At 44.5% G+C, this 26,858-nt stretch overlaps 1 protein-coding gene across 2 annotated transcripts; it reads left to right on the top strand.

Annotated features, from left to right (window-relative positions):
* The first annotated feature begins 11,127 nt into the window (after positions 1-11,127).
* On the top strand, positions 11,128-26,600 carry C1QTNF3 (C1q and TNF related 3). 2 transcript variants are annotated; one of them, XM_075268152.1, is made up of 6 exons: positions 11,128-11,509; positions 13,645-13,753; positions 14,150-14,304; positions 18,456-18,585; positions 22,031-22,130; positions 25,563-26,600. In XM_075268152.1, the coding sequence occupies exons 1-6, from the start codon at positions 11,231-11,233 to the stop codon at positions 25,720-25,722; spliced, it is 933 nt and encodes a 310-aa protein (XP_075124253.1). In that variant the 5' UTR covers positions 11,128-11,230; the 3' UTR covers positions 25,723-26,600. The 2 variants fall into 2 exon arrangements, with proteins under 2 accessions (XP_075124253.1, XP_075124261.1); XM_075268160.1 differs by having other exon boundaries at positions 11,134-11,314.
* Positions 26,601-26,858: the final 258 nt, after the last annotated feature.

A 26,858-nucleotide genomic window follows, 5' to 3' on the forward strand; every position in this document is an offset into this window, starting at 1 on the left:
CGCGTCTGCATACAGTACCACACGCTGGAGGATTAGATACACAAGTCAGCACATAGTACCACATGCCAGATGATTAGATACGCACGTCTGCACACAGTTCCACACGCCGGAGGATTAGATATGTGCGTCTATACACAGTTACACATGCCGCAGCATTAGATACGCATGTCTGCGCATAGTTCCACATGCCAGAGGATTAGATACGCGCGTATCACAATACCGGGGGATTAGATACGCGCGTCTGTACACAGTACCAGACGCTGGAGGATTAAATACACATGTCTGCACACAGTACCACAAGCCGGATGATTAGATACGCGTGTATGCACACAGTGCCAAGTGCCAGAGGATTAGATACATGAGTCTTCACACGAATCCACACGGCAGAGGATTAGATATGCGCCACTGCACACAATACCTTACGACGGAGGATTGGATACATGCCACTGCACACAATACCACTCTCCAGAGGATTCAATATGCACCAATGCACACCATACCACACAGGGGAAGATTATATATGTGCCACTGCACACAGCACCACATGCCAGAGGATTAGATATGCACCACTCCACACAGTACCACATGCCAGTGGAATAGATACGTGCGTCAGCAGACAATACCACACGCCGGGGATTAGATACACGGCTCTGCATAGAGTACCACATATTAGAGTTTTACTCCAGGTTTCTATAGCAACCCAGCCATTTTTCTTCACTACTTTATGTCAGCCTTAAAGGGGCAGGGCACTGTGGATGACACTGTTACACAAGGTCACATACACACAGCTTTACTCCAGGTCTCCATAACAACCGATCGCAGGTTTTTCACTGATATCTGAAATGAGATACATATAATGACATGACGTTTATGGATACACACAAACGATATACAAAATTATACAAATATATACAAATTCTTATGGGGCCACTACACAAACAAAAGATTAAATATACCCGTGCGAAGCAGGGTCCTCCTGCTAGTGTATATATATATATATATATATATATATATATATATATATATCCTATTAATATTATAAATGTGAAAGTTTGTGGGTTTGTGAGTTTGTGGGTTTGTGTGTTTGGATGTTTGTTCCTCAATCACGCAAAACCCGCTCGACCGATTTAGCTGAAATTTTCCACAAACATAGTTAATACACCCGATTGCGCAATAGGCTACTTTTCGTCACAATAGCGCACATACGTTTGTGCCAGGACCCCCACAAAACCCAAACTCACACCTTCATCTCTGCAATCTCACACACTTTGGACCATAGCAAGCCACAAAATTCCTATTGCCCTCTGCAGCCTCGCACACAATCACATATACATATACTTTACCACTTTGCCCCTCCCCTTAACGATACTCCAGGAGGCGCTCTTTAACGCTCCGGAGCAGCCATGTTTGCCGACCCCCACCGCTCTGACAATCCGCGACACCGCCCACCCATGTCAATACCCCTAGGCGGTCTAATAAATGCAAAAAAAAAAGTTTAAAAAAAAGTAAAAAAAAAATAAAAAAAATAAAAAGGATTAAAAATTCAAATCACCCCTCTTTCCCTAGAACACATATAAAAGTAGTTAAAAACTGTGAAACACATACATGTTAGGTATCCCCACGTCCGAAATCGCCCACTCTACAAAGCTATACAAATATTTTTCCTGTTCGGTAAGCGCTGTAGCGGGAAAAATGGTCAAAAGTGCCAAACTGCCGCTTTTTCACTGTTTTGATTCTGATAAAAATTTGAATAAAAAGTGATCAAAGCAATGACATTTCCTGAAAATGGTAGAACTACAAAGTACACCTGGTCCCGCAAAAAAAGACACCCTATACATCCCCGTACACTGACGTATAAAAAAGTTACGGCTGTCAGAATATGGCAACTTTTCAAAAAAAAAATTTTTTAACATAGTTTTGGATTTTTTAAAGGGGTCAAAATGTAAATAAAACCATATAAATTTGGTATCCCCGGAATCGTAACGAAACACAGAATACAGGGGACATGTCAATTTGGTTGCACAGTGAACGCCGTAAAACCAAAGCCTGTAAGAAAGTTGCAGAAATGCATTTTTTCTTCAAATCCACCCCATTCTGAATTTTTCCCTGCTTCCCAGTACATTATATAGAATAAATAATGGTGGCATCATGAAGAAAAATTTGTCCCAGAAAAATTAAGACCTCATATGGCTCTGGGAGCGGAGAAATAAAAAACTTATGGGGTTTAGAAGGAGGGGAGTCAAAAACGAAAATCAAAAAATGCCATCGGCGGGAAAGGGTTAACTTCAAATACTTCTGTCCCAAAGTCACTATGTAAAGTTTCTCACAACACCGTATATATAGCAGCTCTAATACAAAGTAACTTCAACACAAAAGTCTCACGTATTCTCTGAATTACAGCAAAAACAAGATACAAAGTTACATTTCATATCCCAGACCTTATACACACTACGAAAACCTTACCCGCACCTGTATATACCCACTTCTATAATCACCGCAGACGAAGTCGCGGGTACCAGCTAGTATATATATATATATATATATATATATATATATATATATATATATATATAAATTAGTTTTTGTCTGTCTGTTCTTAATGTGCGACCAAACGACTGAACTGATTTTCACCAAATTTGACACACAGATACTTCAAGTATCCGGGAAGGTTTTAGACTGGGCTTCAACTCTCTCAACTGTACCGTTCCTGAGATACAATATTCTCAAAACAATGACCTGAATTAGCCAATACAAATCTGCAAGTCTTTCACTCATATTCCAACTGCCATACACACGGTCATTCCACATGTACAATCTAACACTGATATCCAAACTGATTTACACGCATCAGAGGATTAGATGCATGGCTCAGCACATGTTATCACACATCACAGGATTATATACACAGCTCAGCACACACCAGCACATATCATAGGAATAGATACACAGCTTAGCACCCGATATCACACGTCAGGGGATTAGATACCCAGCTCATCACACACCAACACACATCAGAAGATTAGATACACAGTTCAGCATACATCATCACACATCAGGGGATTAGCTACACAGCTCAGCACACAATATCACACATCAGAAGATTAGATACACAGCTCAGAATACAATATCACACATCAGAAGATTAGATACACAGCTCAGCACACAGTATCACACATTATAAGTTTAGATATACAGCTCAGCACACAGTATCACACATCAAAGTAGTAGATATACAGCTCACCATACACCATCACACAATAGCAGATTAGATACACAGGTCAACACAGTATCACACGTCAGAGTATTAGATACACAGCTAAGAACACAGTATCACACATCAGAGGATTAGATACACAGCTCAGCACACAGTATCACACATCAGAGGATTAGATACACAGCTCAGCACACAGTATCCCACATCAGAGGATTAGATGCACAGCTCAGCACACAGTATCCCACATCAGAGGATTAGATACACAGCTCAGCACACAGTATCCCACATCAGAGCATTAGATGCACAGCTCAGCACACAGTATCCCACATCAGAGGATTAGATACACAGCTCAGCACACATCATCACACATCAGAGCTTTACTCCAGGTTTCCATAACAACCCAGCCATTTTTATTCACTGCTGTAGTTCACCTTTAAAGGGGCAAGGCGTTGTGAATGACACTGTTACACAAGGTCACATACACACAGCTTTACTCCAGGTCTCCATAACTACCAATCACAGGTTTTTTACTGATATCCAAACTGAGATACAGATGATCACATGATGCTTATGGACACACACATAAACGACATACAAGATACACCAGTGCAAAACTTGGCAATTGTTATGGGGCCACTACACAAACAAAAAATTAAATATACCCGTGCAAAGCCGTGTCCTCCTGCTAGCATACAATAGAATCTACTACTATAGAGCGAATGTGTGTTATATACAGTAAAGCATACATATAGCTAATGTTAGGTTCACACCTGGACTCAGGATTCTGTTCGGGAGTTCTACTTGAGAACCTCCACTTAAAAAAGCAGTTACCTCTTGAAACCCGCGGACCACTAAAGAGAATGGGGCCTTACAGTCAGTACATGATACTTTTTATAGTGTCTCAGTCTGATCTCCTGGGGCACAAAATATTCTTCTCCATTTTCTATATTTATTTCTCCTTTAAGGAGATTTGCAGGAAGTCAGAGATAGTGAAGTAAGACTATCCTGCGGCGATGACATACACTATTAGAGCATTCTGGCTTCCTCAGCTCACTTCTTTCTCAGTAACTTCACCGTCTGCAGATTCTGCTTCTTTTTGCTTGAAGATTTCCTGCCACCGTCCAGGCGTACCTTGGCAGATGTGTGAGTTGGCCGGCGGTGTGTGACTGCGCTCCATTGGGACAGGAATTGTGAATGAATAAACTTCAGCCAATGAATACATTGTCTTTGAGATGTGACGTTTAAGTAAGGCTGCAGAAGTCTGAGTGCAGCTCCGGAGGAGAATGTAGTAGTCCATAGTAGCCCCTACACAGTATTATGCCCATTAGTGGCCCCTGCACACAGTATTATGCCCCATAGTGGCCCCTGCACACAGTATTATGCCCCATAGTGGCCCCTGCACATAGTATTATGTCCCATAGTGGCCCCTGCACATAGTATTATCCCCCATAGTGGCCCCTGCACACAGTATTATGCCCCATAGTGGCCCCTGCACACAGTATTACGCCCCATAGTGGCCCCTGCACACAGTATTATCCCCCATAGTGGCCCCTGCACACAGTATTATCCCCCATAGTGGCCCCTGCACACAGTATTATCCCCCATAGTGGCCCCTGCACACAGTATTATCCCCCATAGTGGCCCCTGCACACAGTATTATGCCCCATAGTGGCCCCTGCACACAGTATTATCCCCCATAGTGGCCCCTGAACACAGTATTATGTCCCATAGTGGCCCCTGCACACAGTATTATGTCCCATAGTGGCCCCTGCACACAGTATTATGCCCCATAGTGGCCCCTGCACACAGTATTACGCCCCATAGTGGCCCCTGCACACAGTATTATCCCCCATAGTGGCCCCTGCACACAGTATTATCCCCCATAGTGGCCCCTGCACACAGTATTATCCCCCATAGTGGCCCCTGCACACAGTATTATCCCCCATAGTGGCCCCTGCACACAGTATTATGCCCCATAGTGGCCCCTGCACACAGTATTATCCCCCATAGTGGCCCCTGAACACAGTATTATGTCCCATAGTGGCCCCTGCACACAGTATTATGTCCCATAGTGGCCCCTGCACACAGTATTATGCCCCATAGTGGCCCCTGCACACAGTATTACGCCCCATAGTGGCCCCTGTACACAGTATTATCCCCCATAGTGGCCCCTGAACACAGTATTATGCCCCATAGTGGCCCCTGCACACAGTATTACGCCCCATAGTGGCCCCTGCACACAGTATTATGCCCCATAGTGGCCCCTGCACACAGTATTACGCCCCATAGTGGCCCCTGCACACAGTATTATCCCCCATAGTGGCCCCTGCGCACACAGTATTATCCCCCATAGTGGCCCCTGCACACAGTATTATGTCCCATAGTGTCCCCTGCACACAGTATTATACCCCATAGTGGCCCCTGCACACAGTATTATGCCCCATAGTGGCCCCTGCACACAGTATTATGTCCCATAGTGTCCCCTGCACACAGTATTATGTCCCATAGTGTCCCCTACACGTGTTATGTCCCATTGTGGACCACCCATGAACAATTATTATACTCTTTTCAGACCGCAGAGTGTAATGATGGGAGACCCAGGGGAGGATACAAACATAAAATAACACTGTTACTTACCTCTCCTGGCTCTGGCACACTCCCCGTGGATGTCAGCTAATCTTCAATGACGTCATTTGAACCGAGCTTGTGTTGCAACACATAAACCTGACGCATGTGATGTCTGGAGCATCACCAAGTAGGCACAAAGCCTTCCAGAGCCCAGGAGAGGTAAGTAACAATGTTTTGTATGTTCTTTCACCTCCCCTGGCCCTCTGATGATTATTCTCGGGGTCTGAAAAGAACCCCTGAGTATGTTAGCAGTGTTTGTGGGCCCACAGCCTTACTTACCGATCGCAGCTCACAGCGGCCTCCACAGAAGGGGACGCGTCGGCGACCATGAGCAGGAGCGAGGATCGGTAAGTAAATAGGGCCCGTTACCTACATTGGTGCCTCCTTTTAATACTAGATATAGGTGGTCCTTTTAGGGACTGACATTGGTGCCCCTTTAATGTTTCTCATAGATACCACATTGAATGCCTGATATACAGCAGTTATCTAGGTACCCCGTATAATGCTTGTTGTAGGTGCTGTATATGCTGCTAAGTATCCCCTTTAGTGTCTCCTAATTGTCCTTATGACATATAGCAGGTGCTTCCTTTAATGCTTGCCACAAATGTGCCCACAAAATAGTCCTAACCATTACCTTGAGTCCAAAATATCATCTCTAGACTGTATGTCATACTGACACCTGGATTGTGAACTTGGGAATACTCTGTGCGCTGCCATACAGGCTCCATACACTACCATACAGTCTCCATACACTGCCATACAGTCTCCATGCACTGCCATAGTCTCCATACATTACCATACAGTCTCCATACACTGCCATATAGTCTCTATACACTACCATACAGTCTCTATACACTACCATACAATCTCCATACACTGCCAAACAGTCTCCATACACTGCCATACTGTCTCCATACACTGCCATACAGTCTCCATGCACTACCATACAGTCTCCATACACTGCCATACTCTCCATGTACTGCCATACAGTCTCCTTGCACTACCATACAGGCCCAATGAACTGCCATACAGTCTCCATACATTGCTACACAGTCTCCATACACTACCATTCAGTCTCCATACACTGCCATACAGTCTCCATACACTGCCATACAGTCTCCATACACTGTGATATAGTCTCTATACACTACCATACAGTCTCTATACACTGCCATACAGTCTCCATACACTGCCATACAGTCTCTATACACTGCCATACAGTCTCCATACACTACCATACAGTCTCTATACACTGCCATACAGTCTCCATACATTGCTACACAGTCTCCATACACTACCATTCAGTCTCCATACACTGCCATACAGTCTCCATACACTGTGATATAGTCTCTATACACTACCTTACAGTCTCTATACACTGCCATACAGTCTCCATACACTGCCATACAGTCTCTATACACTGCCATACAGTCTCCATACACTACCATACAGTCTCTATACACTGCCATACAGTCTCCATACACTGCCATACAGTCTCCATACACTACCATACAGTCTCTATACACTGCCATACAGTCTCCATACACTGCCATACAGTCTCCATACACTGCCATACAGTCTCCATACACTGTGATATAGTCTCTATACACTACCATACAGTCTCTATACACTGCCATACAGTCTCCATACACTACCATACAGTCTCTATACACTGCCATACAGTCTCCATACACTGCCATACAGTCTCCATACACTACCATACAGTCTCTATACACTGCCATACAGTCTCCATACACTGCCATACAATCTCTATACACTGCCATACAGTCTCCATACACTACCATACAGTCTCTATACACTGCCATACAGTCTCCATACACTGCCATACAGTCTCCATACACTACCATACAGTCTCTATACACTGCCATACAGTCTCCATACACTGCCATACAGTCTCTATACACTGCCATACAGTCTCCATACACTGCCATACAGTCTCTATACACTGCCATACAGTCTCCATACACTGCCGTACAGTCTCTATACACTGCCATACAGTCTCCATACACTACCATACAGTCTCTATACACTACCATACAGTCTCCATACATTGCTACACAGTCTCCCTGCACTGCCATACAGTCTCCATGCAATACCATACAGTCTTTATACATTGCCATACAGTCTCCATGCATTGCCATACAGTCTCTATACAATACCATACAGTCTCTATACAATACCATACAGTCTCTATACAATACCATACAGTCTCCATACACTGCCATACAGTCTCCATACACTACCATACAGTCTCCATACACTGCTACACAGTCTCCTTGCAATACCATACAGTCTCTATACATTTCCCTACAGTCTCCATACATTGCCATATAGTCTTCAACACTACAGGATCCATACCAGTGTGCACAAGTCCTTAGAAGAAATCTTAATGTCCATTGGTATTCTGGAGACATTTAGTAACATCCTCTTCACTGCAGAGACCTCCTTTCTAGACAATGGGGCCAAATCGGGCCAGAGATCACTGGCAAATCATAAGACCACAGGAATGGATGGCATCAGAGTAGAAGAATTACTGCACACGCTACTGAAGGATGGAACAAGCTGTGGAAGAAGTCTGGAAAACTAGTGAGAGGAATAGAAAGAAACCAGGACTGAATATTACAGACTAGTATACAATATCCCTCCTATTACAACAAAGTCAAAGGATATCATATATGTCCCATTTGGGACCCCCACTTTGGCAAATGGGAGTTCACGGACCCAGAATTAACACGGTATTCTTTGCTTCTCTTTGCAAAAAGTGTTTTATTTTCCTACAGCACCCCCGTAGGAGAAACATAGAATTACATTCTTACAATCAGGGAAGTATGAGAAAGATTAAGCGGTCATCATACTGTATAGGAAAGATTAAAGGGGCATCCCATTGTATAGGAGAGACTAAGGGGGCAGCATACTGTGTGATGGAGAATAAGGGGGCATCATACTGTATGGGAGAGACTAAGGGGGCATCATACTGTTTGGGAGAGACTAAAGGGGCACCATACTGTGTGATGCAGAATAAGGGGGCATCATACTGTATGATATAGACTAAAGGGGCATCATATTGTATGGGAGAGACTAAGGGGGCACCATACTGTATGGGAGAGACTAAGGGGACATCGTACTGTATGGGAGAGACTAAGGGGGCATCATACTGTACGGGAGAGACTAAGGGGGCACCATACTGTATGGGAGAGACTAAAGGGGCACCATACTGTATGGGAGAGACTAAGGGGGCATCATACTGTACGGGAGAGACTAAGGGGGCATCATACTGTATGGGAGAAACTAAGGGGGCATCATACTGTATGGGAGAGACTAAGGGGGCATCATATTGTATGGGAGAGACTAAGGGGCACCATACTGTATGAGAGAGACTAAAGGGGCACCATACTGTATGAGAGAGACTAAAGGAGCACCATACTGTATGGGAGAGACTAAAGGGGCACCATACTGTATGGGAGAGACTAAGGGGGCATCATATTGTATGGGAGAGACTAAGGGGGCACCATACTGTATGAGAGAGACTAAAGGGGCACCATACTGTATGAGAGAAACTAAATGGGCACCATACTGTAGGAGAGAGACTAAAGGGGCATTATACTGTATGGGAGAGACTAAGGGGCACCATACTGTATGAGAGAGACTAAGGGGGCATCATACTGTATGGGAGAAACTAAAAGGGCATCATACTGTATGGGAAATACTAAGGGGCATCATACAGTATGTGAGAGACTAAGGGAGCATCATACTGTATGGGAGAGACTAAGGGGACACCATACTGTATGGGAGATACTAAGGGGGCACTATGCTGTATGAGAGAGACTAAGGGGGCATCATACTGTATGGGAGAAACTAAAATGGCATCATACTGTATGGGAAATACTAAGGAGCATCATACAGTATGTGAGAGACTAAGGGGGCATCATACTATATGGGAGATACTAAGGAGCACAATACTGTATGAGAAAGACTAAGGGGGCACCATACTGTATGGGAAAGAGTAAGGGGGCACCATACTGTATGGGAGAGACTAAAGGAGCATCATACTCTATGAGAGATACTAAGGGGGCACCATATTGTATTGGAGAAACTAAAGGGGCATCATACTGTATGGGAAAGACTAAGGGGGGACCATACTGTATGGGAGATACTAAGGAGCACCATACTGTATGAGAAAGACTAAGGGGGCACCATACTGTATGGGAAAGCGTAAGGGGGCATTATACTGTATGAGAAAGACGAAGGGGGCATCATACTGTATGGGAGAAACTAAGGGGGCATCATACTGTATGGGAGAAACTAAGGGGGCATCATACCTTATGAGAGAGAGTAAGGGGGCAACATACTGTATGGGAAAGAGTAAGGGAGCATCATACTGTATGGGAAAGAGTAAGGGAGCATCATACCTTATGGGAGAGAGTAAGGGGGCATCATACTGTATTGGAGAAACTAAAGGGGCACCATACTGTATGGGAGAGACTAAATGGCATTATAATGTGTGGATGCACTAAGGGGTATCATTACAGTTAGAGGAGTACTATACAAGTTTGTGGGAACACTAATGGGACGCCAAGAATGTGACTATTACCAGGCGGGATCAAGCAAGATTGTCTTGGACACGGGGTACTGGGTGGAGTTAGGGCGTAGCATACCATCCCACATTGACAAAAGTTGTTAAAAAATTTAATTCCATCCTTGCCTATGAGTATTATGGAGAAGCCGGGGCGAGAGACAGGAACATGCATCTCTAGTTCTCCTGGACAGGATCACCAAAAGGTCCACCACCGGCCATAGTGGTCGTCGCCCTCTTAAGCCCCATGTACCAGACTTGAGATCAACGTTATAAAAAATTCTCAAGAAATTCTCCGAGAACTAAGCTGTATAAAGAGATTGAGGAAAAGAAATCTCCCCGGTGTTTTTCTACTTAGTCTATTTTGAGCAACCCTAGCAGACTTCTGAGAACTTCTTGGCCAGCATAAATCCGGCCTTGTTCCAAGCCGGAGACATAAAAAACCATAGAATCTCCGCGTCTAATGAGGGGTAAAAACCCATTCGTTTCATGGTCACAATTTCCCATCGTCGTTGTCTTTTATTTAGATGAAATAAGGAGACGTGAAAATTGCGAAGAGGTGTGACGGCCATAAATGTCCCAAATTACAACCGTGATACCATGCTAGAGCCGCGCTCAAATCCATTTCTCCCGGTCACAGTAGAAGGATGACTAATATTTTCCTGCAGGCTTGGTTGGTTTTTGCAGGATTTTTTTCCCCCCTCCAGCTGCCTCTAGTATATAACCTGGCAGGAGAACATTTTTCGAGAACTTTTTGACCAAGCTGGATGCCTCTGCCTGGATTCCCTACCTGAATGGCTCCAAGACGTCTTAGCACCTGGTGGCTTCTGGCTCTTTTTGCTTTGCCGTTTTGCCTTGGACAAGATGAACAAACGGAGGTGAGGAGAAGATCTAATAAGCCATTGGCCAAAGTAGTTGGGAGTCATCACCAACGGACGGGCGTTGTATCCGGCAGGGAAGTAGTAGGAGAGCGGACTCTACACATTGAGACATTTTCCATTAATACGGCCACCCAAAAAGAATTGGGGAACCCCGAGGTAGATGAGCTAGATGAGACCTCACACAGAGGCCAGGTACTCTGCCTCCATCTTCTTCACCTCTATCTGCTATCTAGTACAGTCCTTGCTTTGTGTTATACAGATGTAGCAGAGCTGAACGTGTCGTGGGGCCTCATCCTTTTAACTCTTTCACACTCATATTAGATGCCTCTACCACATCTCGCGCACTCAGCTCTGCTACATCTGTCCTTCATGATATTGCATGTGTCAATTTCTCGTGTCGCTCTTGATACATTTCTCGTGTCGCTCTTGATACATTTTTACAGTATGCTTGGCCAGGATTCATTTATTTTTTTCTAGAAGATGGAAATTTTTTAGGATTTCTTATAATAGCGGTATAATTTAGTCATTGTATGGGTGTAGCTATTACAATAGCAGCTGCTAGGGGTCCCTACAAGAATATTATACCTTATGGTAGAGAATAAGAAGTTGGTGGCTTTCTGCTGACACTACTATGTGGGATTTCTAGTATATGGCGGTATTATTACTGCACAGTGTACTGAGCTGTCTGTATTAAGCTCCATAGACTCTGCTGAATACAACTGGCCTGTGTGGACCAGGGTACCAGATATCCAATTCTTTGGCTGATAATGAGATATTGTCTTACATGGTCAATGACCTAGATGGCACTAGAGAGGCAGTTTTCTTACTACTGGAGAAGATCTAATTTGCATATTGTTTTCCCAGGGAGCATTGCTCTAACCTTCCCCCCCCCCCCACACTAGCTAGATTTTCAAAAGGCAAATTTGTTTTCTCTGTAACAGCAAATGTTATATATTCCATTTATGGGGCACTCTGTTTGCTTCTATCAGGTGCTTGCTGGATTTTACAGCAGATACACTCTTGCTTTACTGCTCATTCTCATCCACCACTGCCATAACAAATCTGTCCTGCAGCCCCTGCTGGTTCATTGTCTGCACAGAGCAAGTAGTACCCCTGCAGATCCTTGTATTGTCTTCTTGTACTGTTTGTGCATTGCAGCCTTTATTATATGCCAGAGCTGAATTTACATTTATGTAGGCTTCAGAGCTTAAATCAAACAGCAATCCCTGCTTGTTCAAAGTCTGAACAGTCTTCACTACCACTGGGAAGTATAAAATTTACCCCAGAAATTATACAATATTCTGATGTAACATGTAACTAAACTGAACAGCTCATCCTTGTAGAAGCTCGACTAAATGTTAGGGGCATGTCTGATTAAAATCTTATTTACTATTTGTAGTAACAATGAGCAGAATAGTGAGCGCAGCTCTGGAGTATAATACAGGATGTAACTCAGGATCAGTACAGGATAAGTAATGTAATGTATGTACACAGTGACTGTACCAGCAGAATAGTGAGCGCAGCTCTGGAGTATAATACAGGATAAGTAATGTAATGTATGTACACAGTGACCGCACCAGCAGAATAGTGAGCGCAGCTCTGGAGTATAATACAGGATATAACTCAGGATCAGTACAGGATAAGTAATGTAATGTATGTACACAGTGACCGTACCAGCAGAATAGTGAGCGCAGCTCTGGAGTATAATACAGGATAAGTAATGTAATGTATGTACACAGTGACTGCACCAGCAGAATAGTGAGCGCAGCTCTGGAGTATAATACAGGATAAGTAATGTAATGTATGTACACAGTGACTGTACCAGCAGAATAGTGAACGCAGCTCTGGAGTATAATACAGGATAAGTAATGTAATGTATGTACACAGTGACCGTACCAGCAGAATAGTGAGCGCAGCTCTGGAGTATAATACAGGATAAGTAATGTAATGTATGTACACAGTGACTGCACCAGCAGAATAGTGAGCGCAGCTCTGGAGTATAATACAGGATAAGTAATGTAATGTATGTACACAGTGACTGCACCAGCAGAATAGTGAGCGCAGCTCTGGAGTATAATACAGGATAAGTAATGTAATGTATGTACACAGTGACTGTACCAGCAGAATAGTGAGCGCAGCTCTGGAGTATAATACAGGATATAACTCATGACAAGTCCACTTTTTATGTAGAATAATCTAAGTATTGCCATGCTGGTATATAGTAACACATTACAAGTTTCAGGGATATCATGGATAAAGCTGATAATACGTGAAATTCTTGTAATGTCTCAGGTTTTGGTTGTAACAATATCTTTTACGTTCCTCAGACTCCACAACAACCAGATTGTAGTAGCTGCTGCAGAGGAGACTTTGGCTATAGATTTCAGCAGCCACTGCCCGGACTACCAGGACCACCTGGACCACCGGGTATCCCAGGTAATGGCGAGACAACACAACAATTCCAAAGAATAAATTGATATTTCGCTCACCATTCCACAGTACAAGGTGCACGGTCCTGACTTCCGGACTTGAGAAGACTGTATCTGTACGTGTTCATGCAAAAAGAGAGATGGATCGGCATCGCTTGACGGTTATAAAAATTAGCTTTTAATTCATCATGTTAAAATGATACAAAATACATATAGAAAGTGAATAATGGTAGAAAGTACAAAACATGTGAGTAAAAATCTTCTGCTGTACAACTTGGACACTTGCATCAGTACCAGCTTAGGAATTGTATTTGTAAGACCAGAGTGAATGAACGAATGAATGTCCCCAGAATACTGCAAGACCCTTGTCATGTCACAATAGGTTTCTGTGTCTAATTTTCAGGAAATCATGGAAATAATGGAAACAATGGGGCAACCGGGCAAGAAGGAGCAAAGGGTGAGAAGGGCGACAAAGGAGACTTGGGCCCAAGAGGAGAGCGGGGGAATCCAGGGCTGAGAGGTGAAAAAGGCTATCCAGGTATTCCTCCAGAGCTGCAGGTAAGTGCGACACAACTCTGTATATTCTTACATTACACCCTTGAAATTCATTCGGCATGTACAAAAAATTCCAATAGCAATTCCAGGTCAATCATCTACTTTCAATGACCAAGAGTAACCTAGACCACAAGAGCTAAACCAGCCAATAGGTAGACATGAACCAACCAGTTGGTATCGAGTTGGATTTGTTATGTATTTTCCAAAAATATCAGGTTGAAAACCAAACCTAAAACTTTTTGTGTACGGCACAAATCCCAGAGGCGGAGGTGCGGAGACATATTAAACAATGATACTCCCCTCACCTCTCCCGGGGTCCCTCACCCTCCTCTTTGGTTGTCTCCCGGCTTCATGGGTGATGCCATGGTGTGGGGGAACAACGAGGTCTATGATTGGACCTCACTTGACTCTTGTGGCTCATGACATCACCCAAGAGGCCAGAAGAGGCTATAAAATGGCCAAGAGGAGCCCAGAAAAGGTGAATATTCACAAATCAAACCTCACGATGACCACCCATCACTGGTGGAATTATCCTACACCCATCATTGGCCCGTTTAGCCTAGGTCATTCTCAGACTAGGTTCCCATTTGCACTGGGTTGTCTGTTCTTGGAATCTGCCAAGGAAAACCCAAATGACAGAGAGTCGGGCCACTAGAACAGCGGATATGGTGGACATCGGCAGACCCCATTGACGAGTGCCAACCATTTTTTAATACTCAAACCGATGGAGAGAAAAGTCTTCAGCTCCGTCAAATGTTTTGCCGGTTTCTGCAGTGCAGTCTTTAACAGAGACTCTGGTACAAATGTGAACCTAGCCTTAGACATTGAAAGTAGGTTAGTGACCGATTGGCCACAATTGGTGACCGGCTGTCACTAGTAACTTACTAGTTAGATAGCTAGCTGCCATTCCGAGCAACGAAATCCAAAATTTTTGGAAAATGTGTAAAAAATTTGACTCAAGTCTAAACCTATACATTATTCTTGCTATATGTGTCTGCTCTTGTCCAATCGGCTAGCCCTATATGGTTGCCCCAAACTTGTAAACAGGGTTGTCTTTCGCTAGACCTTTGGGACTACTGTTGGATCCTTTGCTTCTTTTAGTGGGTCCGTTCAACCCTGATCCAGATCCTACAGAAATTCAACCTTATATAGAATAAAATCTGGTATTCCTCGGATGTGCCGAGCGTTTCTACACTAGATTGTTGACATTCGTTGCTCATACTCCATCTTGTCTCAGAGCGATTGTCTTAAGTAAGTCAGCCATCGTGATGGGCCTTTATCTCGAAAACCATATTGACAAAATTGAAGAACTTTGTCACTCGGAAGCGGTACAAAGTCGCATGTTGGCGTTTGCTCTATGTAATTATATGATGACTGAGATCTCCATGAAGGTGGTGTCCTATCTGGGTCTGTGTCAGATTTCAGGACAGGTGTCAGCAGTTTTCATTTCGAGATGAAGAAGACAGAAGATTGGCTCATCCCTACGATGTCTCGAGGAAGGAGAAGATCACCATTTAATATGACATTTGCTTGTTTTATTCCCTGACTTTTCCGCTTATCTCTGCGCACGCAATTACTTTAATAACACGCCACAAGTTCCTCGAATATCTGAATGTTTCTCAGCCCCAATAATTGAGTCCGGGAGGGAGGTGAGCGTTTCCATGGTGTTCTTTCTTCTGTTTCACGCGTTTATCTTGTCTCGCTCTCGAGTTGTCAGGGAGATTGTTTTCTTCATACTTAGTAGAAGTTTGTGTCGCTTTCAAAGGAATCTTACAGCCATGAAATGCGGGGAAAATAGCAAAATTACGGATAGGAAACAACATGGCTGAAAGGGCGCCCAAGGACTGCCAAGAACAAAGATGGCTGCCAGATACTATTCATAAGGAACCCAACACTGAAGCTAGGGTAACGCGTATGGGCTCATGCTGTAGAGTGTAATCTGTTCCCCCTTTTGGTGCATTGTACATGGTGGGCCATCTTTGAGAGTCAATCGATGCCAGGTTTCCAGCCAATCGGAATAAGGAACATGGAGTCATCTTTGTCCCAGGACAAGCTTCGCCCAGATATAGAGGTAGCATCTACGGATGGAAGAAACAAAGACAAAGAAAGTCGCCATTGGTGGTTGAATAACAATGGACTGTCTGGTGAACAATCATCATGGTGGCCATTGCAGTCGCCCAAATTGATGGTATATGCTCAACCACATCATATGGAGCTCATGGAGGAAATTTCCTAAATGGCCAACTTCCTTGCAGAGAATGATGGAAATGGGCATCTTGGTATATGGCGCTCCTTATAATTATGATGGCATATCACTAGGGGACGCTATCACTTTATGATGAACCTCTTATGTGGACTAGCGGGTGACCAGAAGTGGCTTCTGCGCAGGGAAAGACCGTGACGGGGACGTAACACTGAATCAGCCCTGTGGCCCCAGTGAGGATCCCAAAGGTCATAAAGAGATCAGTCATCAGTTTATGAGATTAGAATACCATAGTTGTCCTGACTTTGTTGGGAGTGCTCAATTTTTAAAGGGCGGTCCTGGCACCTGTTTATCTCAGTAAATATGGACGTCATTTTTTTTTGCAATTGCTCCCTATTAGAGATGAGCGAACAGCGTTCTATCGAACACATGTTCGATCGGATATCAGGCTGTTCGCTCTGTTCCATTAGAATCGAACACCACGTGGAAAACTCTAAAAAAATTCGATTCCCCTCCCACCTTCCCTGGCGCTTATTTTGTACCAATAACAGCGCAGGGGAGGTGGGACAGGAACTACGACACCGGAGGCATCGAAAAAAATTGGAAAAAGTCATTGGCTGCCGAAATCAGGTGACCTCCATTTTAGACGAATAGTGGATTTCAAATCCGGGTCATATGAGAATGTGAACTTTGTGACTATGAGACAGGGATAGATGTACAGGCAGGGATAGCTAGGGATAACCTTTATTTAGGGGGGAATGTTATTAAAAATAACTTTTTGGGGCTCTATCGGGTGTGTAATTGTGATTTTTGTGAGATAAACTTTTTCCCATAGGAATGCATTGGCCAGCATTGATTGGCCAGTCTCCAGAATTCGGCCAATCAGCGCTGGCTCTGCCGGAGGAGGCGGAGTCTAAGGTCAGACCTGAATGGAGACTGGTGTACAGCGATCTTAGACTCCGCCTCCTCCGGCAGAGCCAGCGCTGATTGGCCGAATTCTGGAGACTGGCCAATCAATGTTGGCCAATGCATTCCTATGGGAAAAATTAGCTTGCGAAAATCGCAAGCTGACAGGGATTTCCATGTAATAAAGTGACTTTTATGCCCCCAGACATGCTTCCCCTGTGTCATTCCAGGGTGTTGGCATCATTTCCTGGGGTGTCATAGTGGACTTGGTGACTCTCCTGAGACGGATTTGGGATTCTCCCTTAACGAGTATATGTTCCCCATAGACTATAATGGGGTATAACAGTCGAACAGTGAGCGGCTGTTCGAATCAGATTTCGAACTTCGAACATTTGGGTGTTCGCTCATCTCTACTCCCTATTAGATTATTCCAGTAGGTAATGGCGTCTATTTTACTTATTAACTCCCAATCCTGCACTGGGCCACTAGCGGTGTATTGTAATTGTGTGTGTGGACGGGGGGACAATAAAGGGATCATTATACTGTGTTTGGCCAGTAAAGTGGACAACATATTGTGTGGGGACCAATAATGGAGCATTATACTGTGTGGGGCCGGTAAAGGGTGCATTATACTGTCTGGGGGCCAGTAATGGAAGTATAATAGGGGTTCTAAGGGGTCATTATACGTATGGTGGTCCTGAAAGTTTACTTTCCCCCAAGGCCATCAGTTCTTCTGAATCTGTCCTTGGCATTGAGCAGGTGCCCACCTACATGAGGTGAGTTAAAGGCAGTGGCATGCAAACCCTGATGCCTTGAGGGCCCCTCTGCTACATTACAAGACTCCATTACTAGCACAGGTAGGTGAGGATCCCTGTAACAGAATTTGTATTGAGGCCTAGGAGTCCCAACCTCCCTTCCACAGGACTTTGCAGAATCTTAGGCACTTTGACTCTGTTCCGAGATTTTTGGATTATCATCCTTTTTGTATATTGTACCTGTAATAACTCCAGCCGTGACCTCTTCTTTTGGCCTCTTCTTTCACTAGGTAGCCTTCATGGCCTCCATGGCCACTCACTTCAGCAACATTAACAGTGGAATCATCTTCAGCAGTGTGGAGACCAATGTCGGAAACTTCTTCGACGTCATGACTGGAAGATTTTCAGCCCCGGTAACAGGTAAGGGAATGAGATCCAAAACTCTTTACACCCCGCTGATAGTAATGTGGCGAGTAGACGGCCATGACACGGGTACACTAATGGCCCAGGTCCCCAAATCATGGACTAAAGTCAGCAAAACTGAACAGGGTTAGAGGAAATTTGGGCACAATTTGAGAAGGAGGCTGTAAAGTGGTGGTCAATATGGTGTCAGGGATCCAGGATTAGGACCTGGTGTAGATTTCAAGCCAGTTTTTTTGTGCAAAATCCTAACTTGAGCACAAAATGAAGACTTTCCCATGCCTTGTACAGTAGAAATCTGGCGTTCAAGACGTGATACCTCTGTCCAGTCATTCTGACTAAAGCCCTTTTAAGAAATAGTATCCAAGGACCATCATTAAAGGGGATGTCCAAGACTCGATATTGACAATCTAACATGCACCGATATAAGATTAGTGAGAATCTAACACGATTACTGCATAGTATCTAGTGCTTTGGATAGGGCATCGATTTCAAGTCTTGTTCAACCCCTTTAATGGGGTTTGCCAGGCTGATTAATTGATGACATCCTTAGGCCCAATCACTCAGGTCCAATGAATATGACATCACATGGCTGGTGATGATGTACCATGGGATCAGCTTGTCAAGGGGAAGGATGTCTAAAGTGGAGACCCCCTTTAACCCAATGAGCCCCTCAGATTTCTATCACATGTTAGTATTAATAATGTGCCATTACGTCTTCACATTCATGATCCATGGGGATGCCAGCAGAGAATAGTGACTATAAATGGCCAAACATCTGAAGATTTGTTTAATTTCGGGTCGACCCTCTGTTTTGTTTCAGTCAAAACCTTTGGATTGAAATTATTATACCCTGGGGTCTCTTCAGATCCTCGAGTATAATAGGTGGAGGCCCGAAAGAGGTGGAATACCCCCCCCCCCCAACCTTTATACCCACCTCACCTCTTCTGCTCTTCGGGGTCTACTCTTTTGCTCTCGGTGTCTGGCGCTCTCTCCCAGTCCTCTTCTGGTCTCTTCGGCTTCCTGGGTGAGGTCATACACCTGGGGTCACTGTTGAGGCCTGCCATTGGTCCTCAATGGTCACACCATGAGGAGGCCCAGAAGAGGTCGAGTCGAATCTGGTTCAATCCAAACTGGCTTGACAATCTCTTAGGGGCCGAATTCTGCCCAGATTCCCCAGATTCTGTTCCCCATTGTCCCATAAGTGTTCTGCTTGATCTTATCATGGATGCCATGGCTTGAGACTCCCATTCATCTGGTCCAAATCTGCAGACAGAATGCTGAACCCTCTTCATTTGATCTGCGATCATCCGTGTTCTGCGGATGGCAAACCTCCAAAATTTTGTAAAATTTTGTAAAATTCATAACGAACCTGGCTCATCTCAAACCAGTGTGCTCATCTCGAATGGATAATAGGTTAAACCATGTTCTCCCATTAGGGCACTATTTCCGACTGGAGACGTGATAATTGCGATTATTATGTGTAATATATTCCGCCATACATGTAATTATTAGCTTTAGTTTACTTTGTGAGCATTCTTTTAGCTTTCGGCGTTTGCAGCTTGCGTACCCTTATGCTAATTAGCTGACCCCGCGCCGCTCGCACAGCAGGAGGAACAGCTGGGGCTGTCGCCTCATTTCCCATCTCGGATCTCTCGCAACACTAAATCTCTTTCAAATGTAAAACAAAAATTCTGCTAAAAAGCTCAAGCTCATTAATAGATGTTGCATTATAATACGATTACAAGGTTCTAATTATTTTTAGCCTATATTGAAATATATGTATCCTCATATCTGTGTCATCTAGGAATACCGCAAATACTAATGTGTGATGGAAATCTGAGGGGCTCGTTGGGTTAAAGGGGGTCTCCACTTTGGACTTCCTTACCCTTGACAAGCTGCTGGAGCCCCCAATGATTAGCAATGAGGTATGGAGAACCTAGCAGCAAGTATTCAGTTTTCCTGCAGCACCCCCACTGGAGAAATGAAGTATTACACAGTGTTCATTCGTATCAGTGGTTGTTTGTGTAATGCGGGATAGGATAGGTCCTCCAGAGAGTGGGAGACACTCTTTGTAACCAAGATATGAAGACCCTGAACAGAAGACCCTCCTCTACTAACCCAGAATTCCCTTATAGGGTGTATGACTATAAGTCTCCAAACCTATTTCAAGGTTTTTAGGGAATGATTCAAGGTTATTGTTGGTGGGGGTCACCTCCAAAAATTGGTTGAAACAGAGAACAGATGCAAAGAGCCAGTATGTCTTGCATTACACAGGGTCAGGGGATAATCGTACATATCAGGGAGAGTGTGTGCCTACATAGGCAGTACGGAGACTTACAAGTCATTCCTGCTCCGCTAGGGATTCTGGGTAAAAAATATGCAAATCTATTCTCCAGGATGTAATTAGGAGAACAGTGCACTCTGTATGCCTCCCTCTAGAGGGCAGCCTCCCTAACATCATGCATGACTCAGTTAATAAGCCTACTAACATGATGCGGATTTAATTGCCAAATTAGTATTTCTATTTCAAAAGGAACAGATTCCCAGCTATGGACAGCACTGTTTCGGTCTTTTGGACCTCGTCAGCATAGCGCAGGGATACTGATTTGGCAGAGTGAGAGACTATAGACCAAGGTCAGGGAATAATCGTACACATCAGGGAGAGTGTGTGCCTACATAAGCAGTACGGAGACTTACAAGTCATTCCTGCTCCGCTAGGGATTCTGGGTAAAAAAATATGCAAATCTATTCTCCAGGATGTAATTAGGAGAACTCTGCCAAATCAGTATCCCTGCGCTATGCTGAGGAGGTCAAAAAGACCGAAACAGTGTTGTCCATAGCTGGGAATCTGTTCCTTTTGGAATAGAAATACTAATTTGGCAATTAAATCCGCATCATGATATTAGACTTATTAACTGAGTCATGCATGATGTTAAGGATGCTGCCCTCTAGAGGGCGGCGTACAGAGTGCACTGTTCTCCTAATTACATCCTGGAGAATAGATTTGCATATATTTTGCATTACACATGCAGCCACATGTAATACTTCCTTTCTCCTGTAGAGGTGCTGTAGAACAATTGAACACTTGCAGCTGGATTCTCCATGGATTCTAGAGGGTGACTGGTGGTCACAGGTGGAGATAAAGCTTATTTTTAGGCAATTTTAAAATGAAAGGAGCTTCTGAAAAGTGGAAAACCTTAGGCTGAGGCCCCATGTAGTGAAATAAAGTGATAAAAATCATAGCAAAAATGTCTTGTTTTTTTTTGTCCTATCCTATTAAATCTAGTAGATTAGTTCTCGCGTTTTTGAAAAATTTTGGGTGTTCACAATCACAACTTTTTTGTTCCTGACTGTGACTTCATCTTGGCACGCGGGGAACATTATGCCTCTGTCTAGCTCTTATTCTTTAGGTAACAATTCTAACCCCGATCCTTTCTTCCAGGCGTATACTTTTTCACGTTCACAATGCTGAAGCATGAAGAAGTGGAAGATGTGTACGTGTACCTCATGCACAACGGCAACACCATAGTCAGCATGTACAGGTAAGCGATGGGCGGCTGCAGTTTTTACAGAGTCAAGTTCCCTCTCTGAAATGGAGAGATGGTCATGGAAGTTTTGGGAAATGTCTACCTGGATTGCGTCTGGTACTTCACCGAGGTCAAAGGAAGAACCTCTCCCCTAGGCCTACCTAAGGAATGAATATCTGTATTTGAAGGAGAATGAGGGCGGAAAATTCTGCTCCTCTGTGAGTTGGACCCTTGTCACCATGTCCTGACTACTTGCTTGTACCTGACTCCTGCCTGCCCTGACCTCCTGCCTGTTTTCTTGTCTGACCCTCTTGGCCCAAAGGGCCAACTGCTACCAATACCGGGACCTCAGGGGTAGTAAAGTTCATAGGGCGCACAACCCCTGACCCTAATACTTCCATTTTGGTATTGATCTGTAATAATAGCAATCTCCACCCACTTCGCTATTGATCTTGGCCAATCGCTTTTGATAGCTTTATCCCCCACTTCTCTCAACCCAATCTTGGTCTTCTCTGGGTCATCTACAAGTCTCTTCACCCTAAGGAGATGGTCAATGACAAAGATGTCCCCATATGCCTTGGGTGATAATGTTCATATCTTAATATTATATCATATTTCTTGCAATCTATTGGATTTCCGTGCAGGTCCATCCTCAGGGTATCCCCATCAAAGTAAACCGTGGGGTCCACATGTTGAATGGACTCGATGGACGGGACCACAGTAAATTTAATATTGGGATCAATTGGGTTCAGGAAATCAAAAACAGCTTCCGGATATGAAACATCACCTATCCAACATGCCACCACCACACAGATGAAAGTCACCGCCACATTGGAGGGATGGGATTTGTTGTGCGATAGGGTCACAGTGGTTGACGTTTCGCCTTTGTACTAGCTATGGACATGACAAATGTTCACAATTAGAATAATCCTTTAATATTCTTATAGATCAGACCTTATTCTTTGCGAGGGGATTCAGAGGCCACCCCCTATCCTTATGTTGTCCTATAATGTCCCCATATTGGCCCATGTTGGTTTCTAAATGACGCTTATCTCCGGAGCACAGAGACGTGCGGCCTCTTATCAGACCACCACCATGACAGCTATGGACAGATGTCAATTACAGACACTCACAGCCGGTGATCAATGTCTCCAGAATCCCGGAGATTGACTAATCCCAAACACAGCAGCTGCCTGCAGTACGAATCCGTGTCCTGTGGGGTTTCTGCAGACTCAGGCAAGACTAACAAATTATATATTGGACCCATAGAGAGTCCATCATTTATAGGATAGCTGTCAATTCATGGCCTGACGTGTTATTCACCTGCATTATATATAGTCAATGTATATGGCGGCCATTGGTAAGACCCCGGACAATATAGGGCCTGAAGATGCACCAGCATACCTATAGATATTGGGGCCTAGCAAGCTGAACTGAAAATGGAAAAACTTCAATAATACAGGTCGTCTATCCTTTTATTTATGTGCAATTTAAAAGCATAGTCTCCTGAAACCCCAAACGGGAAGGAGGGGGGGGGGGTCCGAATTGGCATCTATGATGCATACCCCCCAACTGTCCCAAATTCCGCGGGACATTCATGGATTCGGTGTCCTGTCCCGCGGTCCTGGTCGGTGGGATGTATGTCCCGTTTTCAACTCATCAGCGTCTGGAGTGAGACTGCGGAGAGAGCTGTGGGGGAGAGTTGGAAGGTGAGTATAAGTGTTTTTTTGTGTTAAACATTGAGGGGAACATAATGAAGGGGGACCATGAAACTGGGTGCAGATTAAGGGGGGAGAACAGCTTGACACTGGGGGCAGATGAAGGGTGGGGAGGAATGGCATGAAACTGTGGGCAGAAATGGGGGGGGACATGAAACGGGGGCAGAGGTGGGGGGCATGAAACTGGGGGCAGAGATGGGGGCATGAAACTGGGGGCAGAGGTGGGGGGAATGAAACTGGGCGCAGACATGGAGGGGGGACATGAAACTGGGAGCAGAGATGGGGGGATATGAAACTGGGGGCAGAGATGGGGGGACATGAAACTGGGGGCAAATATGGAAGGGGGACATGAAACTGGGGGCAGAGATGGGGGGACATGAAACTGGGGGCAGAGATGGGGGGGTCAAGAATCTGGGGGCAGAGATGGGGGATATGAAACTGGGGGCAGAGATGGGGGACATGAAACTGGGGGCAGAGATGGAGGGACATGAAACTGGGGGCAGAGATGGGGGACATGTATCTGGGGGCAGAGATGGGGGGACATGAAACTGGGGGCAGAGGTGGGGGACATGAAACTGGGGGCAGATATGGAGGGGAAACATGAAACTTGGGGCAGAGATGGGGGGACATGAAACTGGGGGAAGAGATGGGGGACATGAATCTGGGGGCAGAGATGGAGGGAGGACATGAAACTGGGGACAGATGAAAGGATTATATGAAACAGGGGGAGAGATGGAGGGGGGACATATAATGTATGGGTGACTATAGGAGGATTATACTGTGTGCGGGCACAAGAAAAGTTAATGAGAGTGGGCGGAGCTAAATTTGCTGCAGCGCGCTGTGCGCGATGCACATTTTGTCCCTCTTTCTGCTCTTCAAAAGTTGGGAGGTATGAGGGTTTGTATAAGTATTAGTAAAATCCCTGGTGGTGTAAAGTCGTTGCACTCACATAGCTATAGAATGGTAATGGGAGAACCTCAAGAGGGGAAAACTGCTAAAACTGCAAATCACATAATGGCCATAAATAGTGTCACTCTACACGTACAGCAGCTATACTACCTATTTATGCAAAGTTTATTGAAAGGTTAGCTACGCATGAACATCTCAGCTCAGTTGATGGCTTATTTGCCTGTCTTTATTACCGAGCATTAAACCCATAAAAGCAATATACAGAATAATTGATCCCTCTGGACTCCCGTATACGTAAGGATCTACTGCACATAAACGCCATATAACGCACACATTTCATATGTGACCTTTTCAAAAATGCGGTTCCACATTTTATTGCATATTTTTGCTATTTCAAGAGCTGGAGCTGTTTATAAGAGATTGCCATACAATAAATATGTATATAGGTGCGCCTGCCGTGTGCTGGAAACAGGGAGATCGGCAAAGGTTAACCGATTAGATGCTGCAGGCATGCACCCTACGGCACCTCATTCAGTCGATAAAGCTGTATATAGTGCATTTCATAGGGACTCCACTAGGGGGAGCTAACGTGTCAGGTGGGCGGTCCCTGTATGTCTAGGATCGCCCACTTGACAGTAAAGAGAATAACGGTGCTGAAAGTAGCCAAAATGATTGCTCAGGAATGGTGGGGGCTAGAGAAAAAAAATTAGCGGAGTGGGAGACGATGGAGATGGGGTTAATTTACTACCATTTACCCCGAACTCCGACTTGTTGCAAATATTTTTAGACTTTTTTAGTAATATTTTTTTTTTAATTCCAGTTACGAGTCCAAGGGGAAACAGGACACGTCGGGTAACAGCGCCGTGCTAAAACTGGCGAAGGAAGACGAGGTGTGGCTTAGAATGGGAACCGGCGCCCTCCATGGGGATCATCAACGTTACTGCACCTTCTGCGGGTTCCTGCTCTTTGAGACTAAATGAGAACATTGGAGTGTGACGGTTCTACTCTTGGTTGGTGTCGTGTTCACGCACGATGAAGAAGTAGGAAGAGATGAAAGGAACTTGTACCCTCAAAACTAACAAAGAATTTTTTTTTAAATTTTTTTTTTACCTAAACTTTGTATACCTTACACGTACGGCAGTTATGTATATAGAGGTCAGGGGAGCCTAAAGCGAAGCATAATATGGGTTCTGCTTAACAGGACCACATCAGGAACCATCTGGGTTGAGGCCATGGCTATGGGGGTGCAAAAGTGGCAGCACCACCCAGGACCTTAGAGGACCAAAAAGTCTCCTATATACATAGATAATACCAAGATGGAACATAGCAGGTTGGATACAAATTTTGTACTGGGGGCCCATAAGCAACATGGGGCATGAGGGTTTGGGGCTCGTCTACCCCTTAGTTTTTGGGCTTATTCCCCAAAGGTACGTCCAGCACAGATCGGAACCCTGCACATCATGGGTTAAAAGGTGCTGCAACCTGTTCTTGTTACCTCTCTCCAGGGACACCATAGCAGCTCAATTCCCTTACGTCAAATTTTTGAATTCCCCTTGACCCCTATAGATCTAGTTTTTGATCAGCCATTCCTTCAATCTGCCGTGATCTAATGCCACGTAACCACATATCATCTATAGAAGCCAGTCTCATTATCAAGCAAACGGCCAGGTAGTCACGGCCCCGCCCCTAATATAGGTATCAGTACAGACGGTTAGGTGGACGTGGTCTCTAGGATTAGATAAGATGGCGCGAGACTCTTTCCATGTCTTTGTTAGGTTTACATTGTTCTTTATTTTATGAGAATCTCAGTTGTGTCCTCACATGACCCCGGGGGAACAAAAAGCTGGAAACATCAATAATCAAGAATAAACGAAGTTCCTGTTTGTCTGAAATCTTCTTATATCTGAGGATGTTTAGTCTGGAGAGAGGACAGATTCTCTATATACTACACCACACAGGACAGATCCTCTATATACTACACCACACAGGACAGATCCTCTATATACTACACCACACAGGACAGATCCTCTATATACTACACCACACAGGACAGATCCTCTATATACTACACCACACAGGACAGATCCTCTATATACTACACCACACAGGACAGATC

The sequence above is a fragment of the Leptodactylus fuscus genome, chromosome 1 (genome assembly GCF_031893055.1).
Source record: "Leptodactylus fuscus isolate aLepFus1 chromosome 1, aLepFus1.hap2, whole genome shotgun sequence".
Classification (NCBI taxonomy): Eukaryota; Metazoa; Chordata; class Amphibia; order Anura; family Leptodactylidae; genus Leptodactylus; species Leptodactylus fuscus.